This window comes from Plutella xylostella, chromosome 11 (genome assembly GCF_932276165.1).
Source record: "Plutella xylostella chromosome 11, ilPluXylo3.1, whole genome shotgun sequence".
NCBI lineage: Eukaryota > Metazoa > Arthropoda > Insecta > Lepidoptera > Plutellidae > Plutella > Plutella xylostella.
This window is the reverse complement of record NC_063991.1, coordinates 2,167,948-2,184,156: the sequence shown is the minus strand read 5'-3', so window position 1 is coordinate 2,184,156 and position 16,209 is coordinate 2,167,948. Positions and strand designations below refer to the sequence as shown.

At 41.3% G+C, this 16,209-nt stretch overlaps 2 protein-coding genes across 2 annotated transcripts; both read right to left on the bottom strand.

Annotated features, from left to right (window-relative positions):
• Positions 1 to 267: 267 nt before the first annotated feature.
• On the bottom strand, positions 268 to 10,236 carry LOC105393964. The gene is made up of 7 exons (XM_048624131.1): positions 9,936 to 10,236; positions 9,576 to 9,643; positions 8,851 to 8,956; positions 8,404 to 8,532; positions 2,651 to 2,823; positions 1,232 to 2,441; positions 268 to 806 (listed from the first exon to the last, which is right to left on the bottom strand). Exons 1-7 carry the CDS (start codon positions 10,110 to 10,112, stop codon positions 624 to 626), a joined length of 2,046 nt encoding a protein of 681 aa, XP_048480088.1. The 5' UTR covers positions 10,113 to 10,236; the 3' UTR covers positions 268 to 623.
• A 3,844-nt stretch (positions 10,237 to 14,080) lies between these two features.
• Positions 14,081 to 15,955, bottom strand: LOC105393957. The gene is made up of 2 exons (XM_011565785.3): positions 15,690 to 15,955; positions 14,081 to 15,471 (listed from the first exon to the last, which is right to left on the bottom strand). The coding sequence occupies exons 1-2, from the start codon at positions 15,850 to 15,852 to the stop codon at positions 14,285 to 14,287; spliced, it is 1,350 nt and encodes a 449-aa protein (XP_011564087.3). The 5' UTR covers positions 15,853 to 15,955; the 3' UTR covers positions 14,081 to 14,284.
• Positions 15,956 to 16,209: the final 254 nt, after the last annotated feature.

Genomic DNA, 16,209 nt, shown 5'->3' with positions numbered 1-16,209 from the left:
TAGGATTCGATACTATTTTCGAATCTACACGAAGGGTCACTTTTACCAAACGCTAAACGTATTTAAATCAAATTTTAAATACATTTTGTACTAACTGACAGACGTATGACAGGCTACTAAATACGTTTAGCGTTTGGTGAAATTCCACCTAACATATGGAAAAAACAAATGTCACTTTTGGAACTAACTTTGCCTTACATTTTGACAGTGACAGTTGACGATACGCAACGTTAACGGAGGATCGAAACTTGTGCTCACGACTCTGGCCTTGTATAGTTTCAAAATACGCGGCGCGTATCAATAATGATGTATTTATTTTGACTTTTACACTTTTTACACTCATAGCCATATACATAATAATATGTAGGGGCAACTCACACACGGCCATCCGACCTTAATCTAGGCAGAGCCTGTAATATGGTTAGCTGACAGCTGATATGTCTGCATACAGTTTAACATCCAAGACCCCAGTACAAATATCTGCCCAGGCCTGGAATCGAGCCCGGGACCTTAGGCATAGCAGTCAGGGTAACACTAACCACAACACCCTGCCGTCGTCAAAGATGCAAATAACATGCAGATGACACCACGAAATCTTCACATTAAAAAACAACGAAAAAAGTTCAATCAATGCTTATGACTTTAGAAACAATATCGAACGCACTGTTATGTGGCCTCCTTAGTTCGTTCTCTATGGAGGCTGCAGCTATTCGGTCTTCGGTCTCAGAATAAACATTGGCAATGCCTCCGATGCCTGAGTTCGAAATTTGATTCTGTGGCAGTTCAGCTAGCGGGTCCGTTGCATCCTGCGAATGAATGAAATCACGAGTGAATGACTAAATGAAGCAAAAGGATGGAATGATTGATCGAAATGAACAGTATAGATGAATGAAAGAACGAATGTTGAATGAAGAAATAGGAATGAATGAATGAGTTAATGAAGCCATGGGAATGAATTCAATATTTATATCGATACATAATACATCGACTGAAAATATCGATATAGTTTCGCCATGCCTACTTTACATAGTGTTGCCACCGAAACACTAAGAAATTCACCAACCGTACCACCACCAAACATAAGCAATTAAAACCGTTAGACTTGTAAAAAAGTTGTCAGATCCATACAAGTCACGTCAGATTTGACAGACGAGCAACGCTGCTGGAATGTTGCTAATGTTCAGTGATGGTAACCCGACTGAAAGCAATAAAAGTACATTAAGATCTTTACCATATACGTGATGACGTCCATGGGAATTTTGGCCTCCCAATCGATGCTATCGTCCATTTTCATTTTAGCAGGTTCCGCACCTAGCGTTGCCTCCTCATTCTTCCGTTTCGACGCCATTTCCTTTTCTCTATGGACGTCTTGGCTCCCACTCTGTGTAGCAAACGGATTCGACGGAATAACTTGAATTTTCTGAGGAATTTCCATAGATTCTCTCGTTTCTGTGCCTCTATGGCTGACTACCTTATTCTGAGTGGCGAACGGTTTTGAAGGTTTCACTTGTATCCTCTGTGTACTGGTAGCTTTATCACTTTCTTGGTTTTGATTACTTTTCCCTCTATGCGTTGTAGGTATAGCTTTGCCACTTACGACTCCATTCGCTATAGTTATAGACCTTGGCCCCACTGGTTGAGTTTTCGGTCTAATATTCCCTGGACCTCTAAAATTACCACCAGTATTTACACTCATTTGTTTGACTGTACTAGTTTGACTTTGGACATAACCTCTAAGTCTAACTGTACCACTTGTGTTAGCATTTGGTGAACTTGTAGTGTTAATTGGGGGGATCCCTTTATATATCGGTAACGGGTTATCCCCAGGCGGTGCGATTTTGTACAAATTGTATCTCAGACTCTTCAATTCTTCGTCTGACAGAGTTTTCTTTTGCCTCTGAGTTGGTTTTACCGTAGGTGGCGGTATAACTTGGGCTGGAGTAGGTGAGTTAATAATTATAGGCATAATAGTAGGTGGATCGACAGGGCCCGAGCATATAATTTTGTTCAGCATTATTAGCTCTCCGTTAACAATTTTCGCTGGAACAGTGGGTACATAAAGCTCACCATACGCAGCAGTTACTATTTGGTGCAACACAAACCCGGTTCCGTCTGGCGTTTTGATCGCTAACATCTGGTTACCGCCCGTCACTTCGCTAGGCAGAATTATAGGGTTTGTTGTGTTAACGAGTAAATCTGCCACGTTTTTGAGGTTAGGCATATTGGATACAGTTTTAACGTTTGTTTTTAGCGGGTCGTCAATTATGGGGGTTTCTTTAGTGATCATGGATGGGTCGATTTGGTTTTTTAAGAGGTAGTTTCGTAGTCTCTCGCTCAGGTCCCGGCTGGAGTAGAGCTCGGCCGGGACCGGCGATGGCGGCGCTTCCGGTTCCTCGTCGTCGTCTATGACGAACACATCCGGTTCCGGTTCGGGTTTTATTCTGTGGACGGAGTGGTTGTTAGTTTTAAAATATTCAGTCGGCAAAATATGCAGTAAACTAAATGAAATACATCCTTAATCCATTGCTAGACAATTCCCAGTAGGTTTACATAGAATTTAAAGTCTAGATTCGTACAAGGACATAAAATAATTCTGGGTTCGCACAGGGACAAAAAAGTCTTCGCCCCTGTCAGAATAGAATATACTTACATAACATCATCATCCTCCTCCTTCAGTTGAATGCTTCCGTCTTTCAGCTGTATATTGTTTTCTATGACGTAGTTGCACTCGCTGGCTACAGGCGCGGGGGCTGCGGGGGGCGCGGGGGCCGCGGGGGCGGGCGCGGGGGGCGGGGAAAACTGCTTGTGGGAGTCCCAGGTCGTCTGCGGGTAGTTGAATACAATAGAATAGAATACTTTATTTTACAAAGGGGCCGTCCATTAATCACGTGAGGTCGTTTTTCTCATTTTTTGACCCCCCCCTCCCCTCTGGTGATATTTGGTGAGGTTTGGGACCAACCCCCCCTCCCCCCCCTGGATCACGTGTATTTTTTTGGAAGTCTATGTAAAGGCAATTTTTGACTAGAAAAAATATAGGTCATACTACAAATCGTTAAAATTTTTGCGCCGTCCAAAATATCGATTCAGAAATACCTAATTTTTGACAAAAAATTTATACACGTGATGTCTAACGAGAACCCCCCCCCTCCCCCTCGTGATGTTTCGTGAGGTTTTCAGTACCCCCACCCCCCCCCTTTGAGCGTCACGTGATTAATGGACGGCCCCAAAAACAGCATTTCTTACAGTGATGTGTCACTACAGGTTGTAAAAAGTAAATCAAATATTTTTATGCATAAACTAGATAATTTAGTACCTACCTAGGTACAGGCGATTTGAAAATGAAAAAATGAAAATGAAAAAATCTTTATTAAAATTTAAAAGTTTAACTTAAATCACAACACACTGTGATCCTCACACTAGGTAACACCTGTATCGTGAGAGATCAGGTTCGAACTTACACAAAAAAAGCCGTAAAAACACAGTTTGTCACGCAGGACGCAAAATAAAAGATTTTTGTATAAAAATTATTTAGGCATGCATATAAAAATAAGTAAGGGGTGTAAGGGTTCTAAACATCCGAAATGAACCAATTGCCAACCTCACCTGCCCGTGGTGCACCCTGCTAAATAACAGACGAGGCTCTGGCGACCGGATGATGGCGGTATAACCATCCAAAAACAGCTATGTTACTGTAAAAGCCCGAACAACGGTAAATCCTAGGATTTACCAGTAAATCTTAGGATTTACCAACATGAGTTGGTAAATGTAAGGATTTTTGAAAATGGGTCTTTTTTTTCGGGCTTTTACCATTAGAATTTGGTAAATGCTAGGTTTTACCACTGACACCTAGTAAAAGTTGGTTTTGGGAATAAAACAAAGATTAATTATTACCTATTCATTAATTTCAATCAAAATCTTAAATTATTTTCTTTCAGAATTTATATTATTTTTTATGCGTTTTGATTTGGCTATAACCTCAGGCTATAACGGTTTTTCCCAATAACCACTTGTCGAAAAGAAATTGGAGGTCAAGGTCATTCATCAACTTTTGGGCGATGTAATGCACCGGATTATGATATTTATGTGTATAGTAATAGATGCGAATTATCATTGAATGCTGGATTATTAGAAAATAACTTTATTTTCACTAATTCACTGAACGATAATTTAAACACGGAAACCGGAAGTAAAATAATTTTCACGTATTATTATTGTTGACGTCGAGTAAAGTAGATAGCAATAATAAATATTTCTTAAGTTCGGTTAGTTATAAGTTATCATCATCAACACAACTCGTTACGTCCCCACTGCTGGGGCACGGGTCTCCTTCCAATGAAGGAAGGGTTTAGATCTAGTCCACCACGCTGGCCTAGTGCGGGTTGGTGGACCCCAACACAAGCAAGCTTGTGCTGAGCGAGTTGTCGGGTAAGTGGGCAACCCGACTGTCAGACGTTTTCAAGCCGCCCGAAGGCCTCTGACTAGGCTTAACGACTGCTGCCGAAGCAGCAACCGGGACCCACGGCTTAACGTGCCGTCCGAAGCACGAAAGCATCCAGAAAAGAACCACTTAAAATCGGTCACCCATACAATGGCTGACCATGCTGGTTGTTGCTAAACCTCAGATCAGTTACGATCACTGAAGCTCGCTCGACTACGGACACTTTGTTCGACTACGGAGGTTGTAAGTTATAACCTGGCTTTTTCAACATTTACCGTGCCTTAATGTAAATCCTAAGATTTACCAAGTGAATAGTGGTAAAAGTGCGAATCGCAAAATCTTTCGGGCTTTTACCATTAAGAGTTGCTAAATCTTAGGTTTTACGCGTAAATCTTAGGATTTACCGTTGTTCGGGCTTTTACAGTAACAGCTACACTAAATCCCATAGGCCGGCGATGGGCAGCAGCGTCACCGGCACGAAAAAGTGTAGCCCTGCGATCACCAACCCGCATTGCCAAGCGTGGTGATTATGGCAAAATCCTCCATGGAGTCACACCCAAAGCCCCGGCCCCCAGTTCCCGGCAGCCCTACTATTCCTGACTACGGCAGCGGTCTAGGTAACGGTAGGGCAGGGGGTGCGAAGAATCCCCGGGTTACGAATGGCTGCCATCAACGACTACAACTGGCGACATACAACGCACGGACACTGAGAGAGGACGAGAAGATGGTAGAACTCGAGGTAGAGCTTAGCAAAATAAAATGGGACATCTTAGGGCTATCAGAAGTCCGTAGAGAGGGCGAGGACACGATAACCCTGGAGTCCGGCCATATGCTCTACCATCGCGAGGGCGACCAACTGTCCCAAGGTGGCGTAGGATTCCTCGTCAACAAGACCCTTGTCAACAACGTAGTGGAGATCAGCAGTGTGTCGAATCGGGTAGCGTACCTAGTACTAAAACTAACCGAGAGGTATTCCTTGAAGGTCGTACAGGTATATGCACCAACCTCGGCATACTCTGACACAGAAGTCGAAGCAGTATACGAAGATATCTCTAGAGCTATCAAGTGTACTGCTAAGACCCAATACACCGTTGTGATGGGGGACTTCAACGCCAAAGTGGGAGTACAAGAATGCGACGAATCGAGGGTAGGACCTCATGGCTTTGGTACCAGAAACCAGAGAGGGCAAATGCTTGTTGACTTCCTCGAAAGGGAGGGGCTGTACTTGATGAATTCTTTCTTTGAGAAACAGCCCCAGAGGAAGTGGACATGGGCAAGCAAGCCCCGATGGTAGGACGAAAAACGAAATCGACTTCATTATGACTGACAAGCGGCACATATTCAGAGATGTCTCAGTGATCAATAGGTTTAAAACTGGGAGTGATCACCGACTTCTCCGAGGTACTCTGAATATTAACTTCAAGCTGGAGAGGAGACGTCTGGTGAAGTCGACCCTTCGTCCCACACTGCACCAAATTAGAGCTGGCAACACCAGCTTCCAGAGAGAACTACAGAGCCGATTCGAATCGCTGGAAACCACTACGGATATTGACGCGACTACAATCCAAATAGTGAAGGCTCTTCGTGAGGTGGGCCACAGACATTTTAGCATGAGAAGCAAAAGCAAGGAGTCTTAACTTTCAAGCGAGACACTCGAGCTTATGAGGCAGAGACGCGAATTTCCGTCGGCAGGTGACACTTCGTCAGAACTACGGGTACTCAACAAGCGTATAAAGAAGCTGATACGAAGAGATCTCCGTCGCTCCAACACACGCGCCATAGAAGCAGCAATTGAGCAAAATCGGGGGTCAAAAGTCTTCGTTCAGCAACTTGGGAGAAGCCACTTGACGAAGTTGAAGTCTGCAGATGGTAATATCGTTGCCTCTAAGCCGGAGGTTCTTGCCGAAATTGAAGGTTTTTACGGACAACTTTATGCTTCACACGCGCAGAAGCCTGTGGCTCAGCTCACCGATTCCAGAGCGCCACTAATACGCCACTACACTGACGACATCCCTGACGTCGACATAGGTGAGATTAGGATAGCCCTTGAGCAGCTTAAAAACAACAAGGCTCCGGGTGAAGACGGAATTACTACAGAGCTTCTGAAAGCTGGAGGTATTGCAATCCTCGAACAGCTCCAGAGGCTCTTCAATTCGGTTCTTCACAATGGCATTACACCGGAAGCATGGTCTGAGAGCGTCGTGGTATTGTTCTTTAAGAAGGGTGACAAAACCCTTCTGAAGAACTATAGACCGATCTCGCTTTTAAGCCATGTATACAAGCTGTTCTCAAGGGTTATCACGAACCGTCTTGCCCAAAAGTTAGACGAGTTTCAGCCCCCAGAGCAGGCTGGGTTTCGAAAAGGCTTTAGTACAATAGACCACATCCACACAGTAAGGCAGATTATACAGAAGACCGAAGAGTATAATCAGCCTCTGTGTCTAGCCTTTGTGGACTATGAAAAAGCCTTCGACTCCATCGAGACCTGGGCAGTTTTGGAATCCTTGCAGAGATGCCAAATCGATTGGCGCTATATCGAGGTGTTGAGATGTCTGTACAATGCCGCTACTATGACTGTCCAAGTACAGGACCACAAGACAAGACCTATCCAACTGCAACGTGGAGTGAGACAGGGGGATGTGATATCTCCGAAACTGTTCACCAATGCATTGGAAGATGTCTTTAAGACGTTGGACTGGAAAGGACATGGCATATGTATGACCGAGTGTTGTGGCGCTCCTTGGGAGAGGCCTATGTCCAGCAGTGGATGATTATTGGCTGATGATGATGATGATAAAAATAAAAGTAATTACGTATGCCAAAAGTGAAACATATATAACATATGGAATACATAGATACAGATATAAAATAAGAATAATATAATATATATTATAATTAAATAACCAATAAACGCACATTAAAATGATCTCTGCATCGGAGTAGGATGATACGGTGATGATGATACTATTGGATTTAATATACTTATGTATAATTTTACAAGCAAGATTTTGCTGAGAGAGTTGTCGGGTAAGTGGGCAACCCGACTGTCAGATGTTTTCAAGCCGCCCGAAGGCCTCTGACGAGGTTTAACGACTGCTGCCGGGGCCCACGGCTTAACGTGCCGTCCGAAGCACGGAAGCGTCCAGAAAACAACCTGTGAAGCGGCTGCTGCTGCACTTCCGACGGTTCGATGAACGAAATATACAATTTCATTCATTCATCCACTCACCCCAGCAGCGTTAGTATGCAGGGACGCAGGCAGGGAGAGAAGATCAGATGATCTGTGCTGCTCTTCCGTCAGTTCAATCATTCACTCATGGATTCGTTCACTCACCCCGGCAGCGTTGGACGACACTGTAGTGTGGTAACACTTACCCCCAACTAGTATATACAGTCATAATCAACTATTGTGTTGTAATAAACATCATTCGCACATCAACCGTCATCTTTGATTGTCGCATCCTTACATGGCGACGGTGACAGGACAGCGTCTCGGTCTTCCTCAGGTCGTGCAGCGGCTGCGTCTGTTCATTCATTCATTCATTGTCTCTTTCACTCACCCCGGCAGCATTAGATGATACGACCAGGGTCTCGGTCTTCCTCATGTCGTGCAGCGGGCGCATGCCGCGTCGGTTCGTTCATTCATTCATTGTATCATTCAGCGAGAGTAGACCAGTTAATCTGTCCTACTCTTCCGTTCATTTATTCATCGTTCACTCAACCCGGCAGCATTAGACGATACGACGAGCGTCTCGGTCTTCCACAAAACGTGTAGCTTTCAGTAGTTTGTATTAGTTCATTCATTCATTCAGCGAGAGTAGACCAGATTATCTGTCCTACTCTTCCATTGGTTCATTGATTCGTTCACTCACCCTGGCCGTTGGACGAGACGACGAGCGTCTCGATCTTCCTCAATCTTCCGTCGGTTCATTCATTCATAGAAGTTCATTGATTCGTTCACTCACCCCGGCAGCATTAGATGATACGACCAGCGTCTCGGTCTTCCTCAAGTCGTGCAGTGGCTGCATGGCTCGCGCGGCCTCCGCGCACTCGCGCGCCACCGCCGCCGCGCGCTGCTGGTGGCTGAACGGGAGCTGCCAACGAGTAGTAAAATATCTTTATTAGTCACTGTTGGTGGACGGCCGACTGGTGTAGTTGTTAGTTTAGTGACCCTAACTGCTGAGCGGCAGGTCCCGGGTTCGATTCCCGGCTGGGGCAAATATTTGTTTAAAGACAGATATTTGTACTCTGGTCTTGGATGTTCCAGTAAAATGGCAATAGGCCCGCCCCCTATTACATTGCGACTAATATAACACTGGCGAAAAGTGGGTGCAGCAATGCCTCTGCCTACCCTGCAAGGGAGTACATTAGTACAAGATGTGAGTGTTTATATCATTATTATTTTTACTTACCACAGTGTCCTGATTAGAGTCCAACCCTTCAAGAATAGTATTAAGTATCAATAAATTGTCTGCATCATTGCGCATTTTCATTAATCTATTAAATTTTACTGTGAACCTGTAAAAAATATATAATATTGGTAATGGAAATATACAAACATCACTTGAGTAAGAACACCACATTTTTTTTGCTGAGAATAAGGAGTAGGTGATCAGTTGTCCAGATGATCTGGAAGTACCCTGAACAAGTAATAATAAATATACATGGTGTTGCAAAAAGGGTATACTAAGCCGAAACCATCATGAGCATGTGACCAACTAAGTTTCTATGGAAAATATTTTTTATTTATCAAAAATTTTGAATTTCTGATTTCAGTTTCAGGCTTAGATATAAGATGCTGCACATGCTGGTTTCAGCTTAGTATACCCTTTTTGCAACAGCCTGTATAATGATTCAGTAGTAAAGGGTAAATTTTATCATAGGAGAGGCAGGTTTAAACCAAAATCTACGAATCCTAACTAATATTATAAATGCGAAAGTAACTGTGTCCGTCTGTCTGTCTGTCTGTTACTCTTTCACGCCAAAACTACTGAACGGATTTGAATGAAATTTCGTATACATACGTTATAGACCCTGGGAAAGAACATAGGCTACTTTTTATCCCGGAATTCCCACGGGAAAACTTTTTAAGGCGAAGCGAAGCGCGCGGGAGCAGCTAGTAATTAATATGAATTACCTGATTCTTTGTAAGATTCTCATCGTTTTAGCCAAAAGCACCTCGCAGACCTGACACACATTCAAGTTCTGGAACAAATATACATGGGGTTAATAAAGGGGTATAGTCGGCCGAAAGGGGGTGATTGAGTGAATCATTCTAAACAACTTTTGTTCAACGAAATTTGGAAATTTGCAAAATACATGAGAACTTACACAGTTATTAAAAGGATTAAGCACTAAATTACAAAAAACAGAACGCCGGCGTAAAAAGGGCGAGCTGTGATAATTTCCCTGGGCAACTTTTAGGAGAATGACATGTTTTATTATTGTTGTATAGTGGTGCCATGTAAACTGATGAAGTTGTAGCTTTAAGACTTACGTCGAAAGTGGTTTTCAGCCATGTCCATGTAGTAGGACCCCTCAGCTCTTCAATAATCGTATTCAAATAATCGGAGCACGAAATTTTATGTTTTTCCGTAGTTTGTAAACACAAAACACAATACTCTACATTCGCTTGGCCGAGGCTATTTAACAAACTAGCTAATTCATATGCCATTGCTTTTTATGTACTGTCCAATGGGCTTTCGAATATGTTAGTTAAAAAAGCATATTGTATTTGAAGAACGAGGGATACAAACAAGAAACAAATAAATAAGCCAAACGCTTCGCAAAGAAAATGATTGCAAGGATTGCAATCGCAATGGTAAGGTTAGATAATCTGTGGGGTAAATTGACACTGACAGAAGTGACAGATATCACAGACATAGAGGATTAGTTATTATTCTGCGGCCAGTCTCTACCTTTTGACCACATTAAAGAAGGGAAACTTTCAATAGACATCCTACTAATCCTCCGTTGTTAAAAATTACTCTTTGCTACTAATATTACCCCCCAAATCCTTACTATTATAAATGCGAAAGTACTTAACTGTGTCTGTCTGTTTGTTACTCTTTCACGCCAAAAATACTGAACGGATTTGAATGAAATTTGGTATACACAATACACATATATGGTCTAGCTCCCTGGTACTCCCTTGTACTCAACCTTTTTTTTTAAGGGCCACAAAAACTTTTAAGTCATGGTTTTGCAAGGACTTTTATATATATATATATAATATAATATATATATAAAAGTCCTTGTGGTTTTGCGGCCCACAAGCAATATTTTTTTTACTATTAGGGCAAAACACCCAGTAACTGACCATGTGCCAGTAACTGACCACCTTCCTCTTCAACTCCAATAAATAAGAAATATAGCCAAGCAGGGCCATCTAGTGAACATCCAGTCTATTTTGTGGTTCATTGAGAGCATTACTGATACAAAAGATTTTGCCAGCCGCCAACAGATGGATAGTGAGCGATCGAAAAAGTTCAGTTGGCGCGCGAACCGAGTAAATTGCAGTTGTGACTAACGTATTTGTTAAGGTAAGTGAATTTTTTGATCGTAAAATTTACCATGAAAAAAATTGAAATCATTGAAAGAAAAAATTATACCATATAGATTTAATTATAAAGATTACGTTTTTGATAAGATTCAGCTTGTTATTTCCCGTTTGATTGTTTTGAATGGGGTGGACAGTTACTGGACGACAAAACAGCGATTTTCCAATAACTGACCACCTATGTCGGTTATTGGGATTTTTGGTTGAAGCTGAATTTAGGCAAAATAAGAACGTAATATTAAAGCTCATATGTGCCATTTTCTTGTGTCAAAATATGAGCATTCTATCTTCACTCCTTCCATTTACTGACATAGGTGGTCAGTTATTGGGTAAATTGGTGGTCAGTTACTGGTATTATTATATATGATATATTTTTACAGCTTTCAGCGAGATGAAGAAGCACCAAGATAACAAAAAAAGTATAGAAAAGGCAAATCCACTTGTCTGAGACAAACTAGGATCAACAAGACATTCCAAAATAATTCAGGGTGACATGCAAGCACCTTTTAAAATATAGAGAATTCAAACACAAAGTCCAAGTTTGTTCCAGATTCGGTATTAGCTGATGAGGAAGATAAAAACGCTGGTGGAGCATACTATCAGCCTAGGATAATGTGGATTCTCCAGGATAAAGACAGATGTCACCATTTTTCCTTAAAGATAATCCTTGGAGCAGTCCCTTCAAGAATGCCGACGACCAGGAGACAAATTTTCAGGCTTTCACCATCTCACTCTATGAAAAGATACTCAAATGCTATCTTCAGAACAGCTGAAGGCGTACCTAACCAATGCCAGCGCTTGTGAACCAGATGAAATTGGTTCCCCGAGCACAAAAGCACTTGGCGAACAAGACCTCAATGACGCTATTAATGTCCCAACCCGAATATACGTTACCGACGAAACGCGCCTCCGCATTTATCTAAAGACAGGCAAAGCCACTTCATCAAAATAGGAAAAAGAAAGCATCACTACAATGCTTGCACCTTCAGCCGGTGCACCAACACGCCCTTCAATGGCATTATGAACGGCCAGTGGATTTCAAACAGAACGGTAAAATTGGCACACAAAAAATGGGGCATTCTTCTATAAGTTGTTACCACGACCAACACCCCAGCCATTTGGAACCGATACCACAACTATCCGGAATCCACTGGCAACGCTATACTATCATTGGCAGACACATTAGTCCAGCAGCGAAAAATGCAGAAAGTACTGCGATGTTCTGCTTCAGTGACGCCTCTTCAACGAGGCAAAGATTCCCTGTCCCCCTTGCAGAAATGACTACTCCTGTCTTTGGCCAAATACTACTACCTACGAAAGCACGTTTCAACAGCATACTAAATATTCCAGTTAAATCCTCAACAAAGTCATTGAAATCCCGTTCGTCAAGGCATCCATCTTTGTTTCCTGAAAAACTAACCCCCAATATCTGATTCGGTCATAATTACAATGGCTAGCCTCAATGACTCTTTTAGCCGCACTGAAAGTCTCTGGGTGGGGTTTCAGCAATAATGAAAACCATCTGTCTCTGGTCCTACATCCTTGAAAGGACCGGCGGGGAAAGGGCCTACTTTTCCGGCGGGGAATTTATGTTTTCCCAGGCCGACAATACAATCCGCCACGATTCCTCCTCCTCATCAGTTGATACCGAATATGGAAAAGACCGGCTTTAGCGCTTGGATTCGCTACTTTATATTTAAGAAAATGCTCGTTTCTGGCACCATAAAAGCTTCATGGGCCTGTCCCACTGTTCCTGGCTTGTTCCGGACAAACAAAATCGCCCTTTCTGTGACTTATCTGAAGGTACAACGTTAGGGCCACTTAATCTCCCTGAAAGCTGTAAATTTAAAATGCGTGTTCACTATGTGCATGTGTGTTTATTCCTTTGTTTTTAGTATTTAACAAAAATGCATAAACTTGTGTTTTTAATAAATAAATGGTTGATTATTAGGATAAGATATCATTTAAATTATGCATTAATCTGATTAATTAATTAAATGCACTTTTCAGTTAAGAAACCTTGAGAAAAAGTGATGTGTCACACATTAAAAGAGAGCAGAGGATCGGTACTGTTACATGAAGTAATCAAATAAATAAATAATAATAAGATTTAATCATAATTCAATTTTTAAACCATTTTAAATTGGTGGTCAGTTACTGGCATCGAGTGTGGTCAGTTACTAGATTTTAGTGGTCAGTTACTGGGAAAATCACTACTTTTTGTTTGCAAAAATATATAAAAAAATTAGTAACTTCTACATGTTTGCTATTTACTCAGGAATGTAGCTCTGTTATTCTAGTTTCTAAAACAAAAATCGGATTTAATAAGCGATAAGAATTGAGCCCGCTACAGATAAATTACTGGAACAACTCCCTTAAGGTGGTCAGTTACTGGGTGTTTTGCCCTATAAAGTGATGTAAACTATCGAATATAATATAAAAATATAATATATATAATAGTGTATTAGACTAATATTAGTGTATTAGTCTATGGCCAGGGCATAGGTGGCCATGGTTTGCGTGGAAGACCATACACACCACCTTATAAAGGATTTAATGGATCGTGTTTCATTCAACAGATACGTGGTACAGAGGGCCTTTACAAGTATGCGCCACGGCGTCCTATCCTCAGCAACCGCCATGTGTGCACGGGGCGACCGCGTCTGCGGTGGTCTCCAGGCGGTTTCCATTCGAAGTATTTCGAAGGCAATGCTCGCTTTGCTCAAGGCTCCTTTTTTATGGTGTTGCCAATCCATATCCATTTTCGCAATGCGATTTCTTGTTCGATACAACAACAGATACTTACCTAAATAAAATAACGTAAAGACGAACTCGAGAATTACTTATATAACTACTTAACATTATACTATCGAAATCAAGTCGTAGGTAGGTAGGTACTTAATTACAGTAAAACTATAAACTCCTGAAAACGGAAGTGGATCCTAACTAATGGTTACAGACCGTATTTAATCGATCTATTATATTTATTAAAGGACAAATCCGTTAAAAAGCCATAACCAAACGGTATTTTATTTTTAAAATGTACCTACGTAAATCTAAGATAATAACTGATAATTATAAAGTCTTAGCAAAATCGCACTATTTATTGTCAGGACTGTAGGTAGTACCTAACTATATATACTACCTATTGCCTAGATTTTGATGAGCTTCTTGGATATCTTTATCTTATTACTACCGGACATTCTGGAACCTCTAACTTGGTTTGCAACCTACTTATCCAAAGATTTTTCAAGAGTAACGGCTGTCATGTTTCATCATTATCAGTGTTAAGTATAAGTACTTTTTCGCTTGTTCTCTGCCATCAACAGTAGGGCTTCAAACAAATTCTGTGGCTCCTTTAACAAATCTTGCTGCAGCTGAGTTTTCAAAGTGTGCAATAAAGACTTTTTATTTTTGGGCTTAACCTCCTTATTATCACCTCGGCTGATCATTTTTGTTTGTTTCTGGATACCTTGGATCTCTTGCTTTACCGTTGGTTCTTCAGCCATGTTAATAACAGGGTAAGTATTGTAAGTGAGATGCGGGAAGCGGACATTATTTCTCGGTTTGTTTATTTTATTTATTTTACTCTTTTTCGATGATAACGAAGATGTGGCAGGCGAGGTTGATTTTGAGACTTTTCCAACTGGAGGTAATAGAGGCTTTTCACATATTTTTGAACTTGTATTTGTATTTTTAGTCTTGTTAGTTGTTTTAGTGGTGCCTTTAGCGTTTTTGCGTTCAAATGAAGATTTCTTTTTAGCGTTCACCTTTTTGGGTTTTTTTTCCTTGATAGCAGTGTTAGACTCGTTTTGCCCATTGTGTGCGTAATCGGTAGCTATTTTATAAACGCTAATGGTATTTTTAAGCAGATCTAGAAATAAGTTGTAAAGACTGTCGGTGTTTTCGCAGGCACCGACCAAGGTTACTGGTTGGTGTAATTCAGTTTTTTTACCATTTTCTTTTTTTCTTTTTGTAGCGATTAGCTGACGATCGAAAACTGCATCAGTAAGTCTATCAGCGATGTTATTGTAAATTGTCTGTTCTATAACAGCTTTCATGGATTCTTTACCCTCATCGCTGGTACTTTCATTATTACCATATTTGGATAGATAAGTAGCTTCTGAATATATTGATGGTGTTCGTGCATTCAACGGTTCAGTAGATTCCAAATCTTCTACAAAGGATCTATCTTGGCTCTCCATAATGTATTTAACTTCTGAATTTATTTGTTTCTCCACGATTGTGCCTTTCGTTTTAATTTCTTCTGTGAATATGCCACGAGCGTCTATTACGTCATTGTCAAAGCTTCGTTTTCTTGTTGGTCTTCTTTGATATCCTTCATCAGGTAGAGAATCGGTTGAGGGATCCTTGTCGCACATGGAAGAACCCTGGGACTGTGATAGGTTTCGTAAAATTGTCTCAATATCAGCTGCTTCATCGAATTGTTTTGTAGGTTTTCTAGGCTTGCCTTCTGAAAATGAAAAAGTACCTATTTACAATGTATATGTACTTACCTAAGTAATTAGGCCATATATGCACTACACATTACACAACACTTTGATAAGCTTTTGAGTTCTGCAGGTACCTATCATCTTCGCCATTTATATCGTCTATGTTGATCATTCCCTGTGTAATTTCTGTTTGTGTGTGCAATAAAGAATTATCTATTTGTCTATCCTTCTATCTTACCTGCAGGGATTTTGTTAGGTTTCTTCTCCACATACACTCCTCGTTTCTTGATAGTCTTCATCTGTACCTCGCCATTGCTTAGGGATTTCTTTTGCTTTCTCAGTTCGCGTTTCACCGGAGACGGGATGTTTGAGGATTTGATTCTCCGTGTTAGCGAATCCATGATGTTGAATATTATGCACAAAAATTTTATTTCACATATTTTCCATGTTTTGACATCAAATTTGACCTGATTGTCTCAGAAAAAGGAGTTCATAATAAACCATAGACTAATATAAATAGGTGAATCGGCTATGCAAGGAAAATCTTGGTTTGTGGCATGTTGATGGCATTGAGGATCGCATAGACTAGAATATTATGAGGATCGAATCAGCTCCAAAAAACATTGCTAATGTGACGTGAATGTGACATGTATAATGCGGCAAGTTACTTGGCGACCCTCCTTGCGGGGTGAAAGAAGTGGCGGGGGCGAGGTAGCACGACATGCTACACACGTAGAAAAGTGTGCCCGGATTAATCT

Excerpts from the sequence above, each read along its gene's own strand:
- LOC105393964 (XM_048624131.1), bottom strand. The coding sequence starts at position 10,112 with ATGGCATATGAATTAGCTAGTTTGTTAAATAGCCTCGGCCAAGCGAAT. Across the intron at positions 9,644-9,935 it reads GGCTGAAAACCACTTTCGAC|AACTTGAATGTGTGTCAGGT; the intron begins GTAAGTCTTAAA and ends TATTTGTTCCAG. Across the intron at positions 807-1,231 it reads TGGACGTCATCACGTATATG|GATGCAACGGACCCGCTAGC; the intron begins GTAAAGATCTTA and ends ATTCATTCGCAG.
- LOC105393957 (XM_011565785.3), bottom strand. The coding sequence starts at position 15,852 with ATGGATTCGCTAACACGGAGAATCAAATCCTCAAACATCCCGTCTCCG. Across the intron at positions 15,472-15,689 it reads ACCTAACAAAATCCCTGCAG|AAGGCAAGCCTAGAAAACCT; the intron begins GTAAGATAGAAG and ends TTTCATTTTCAG.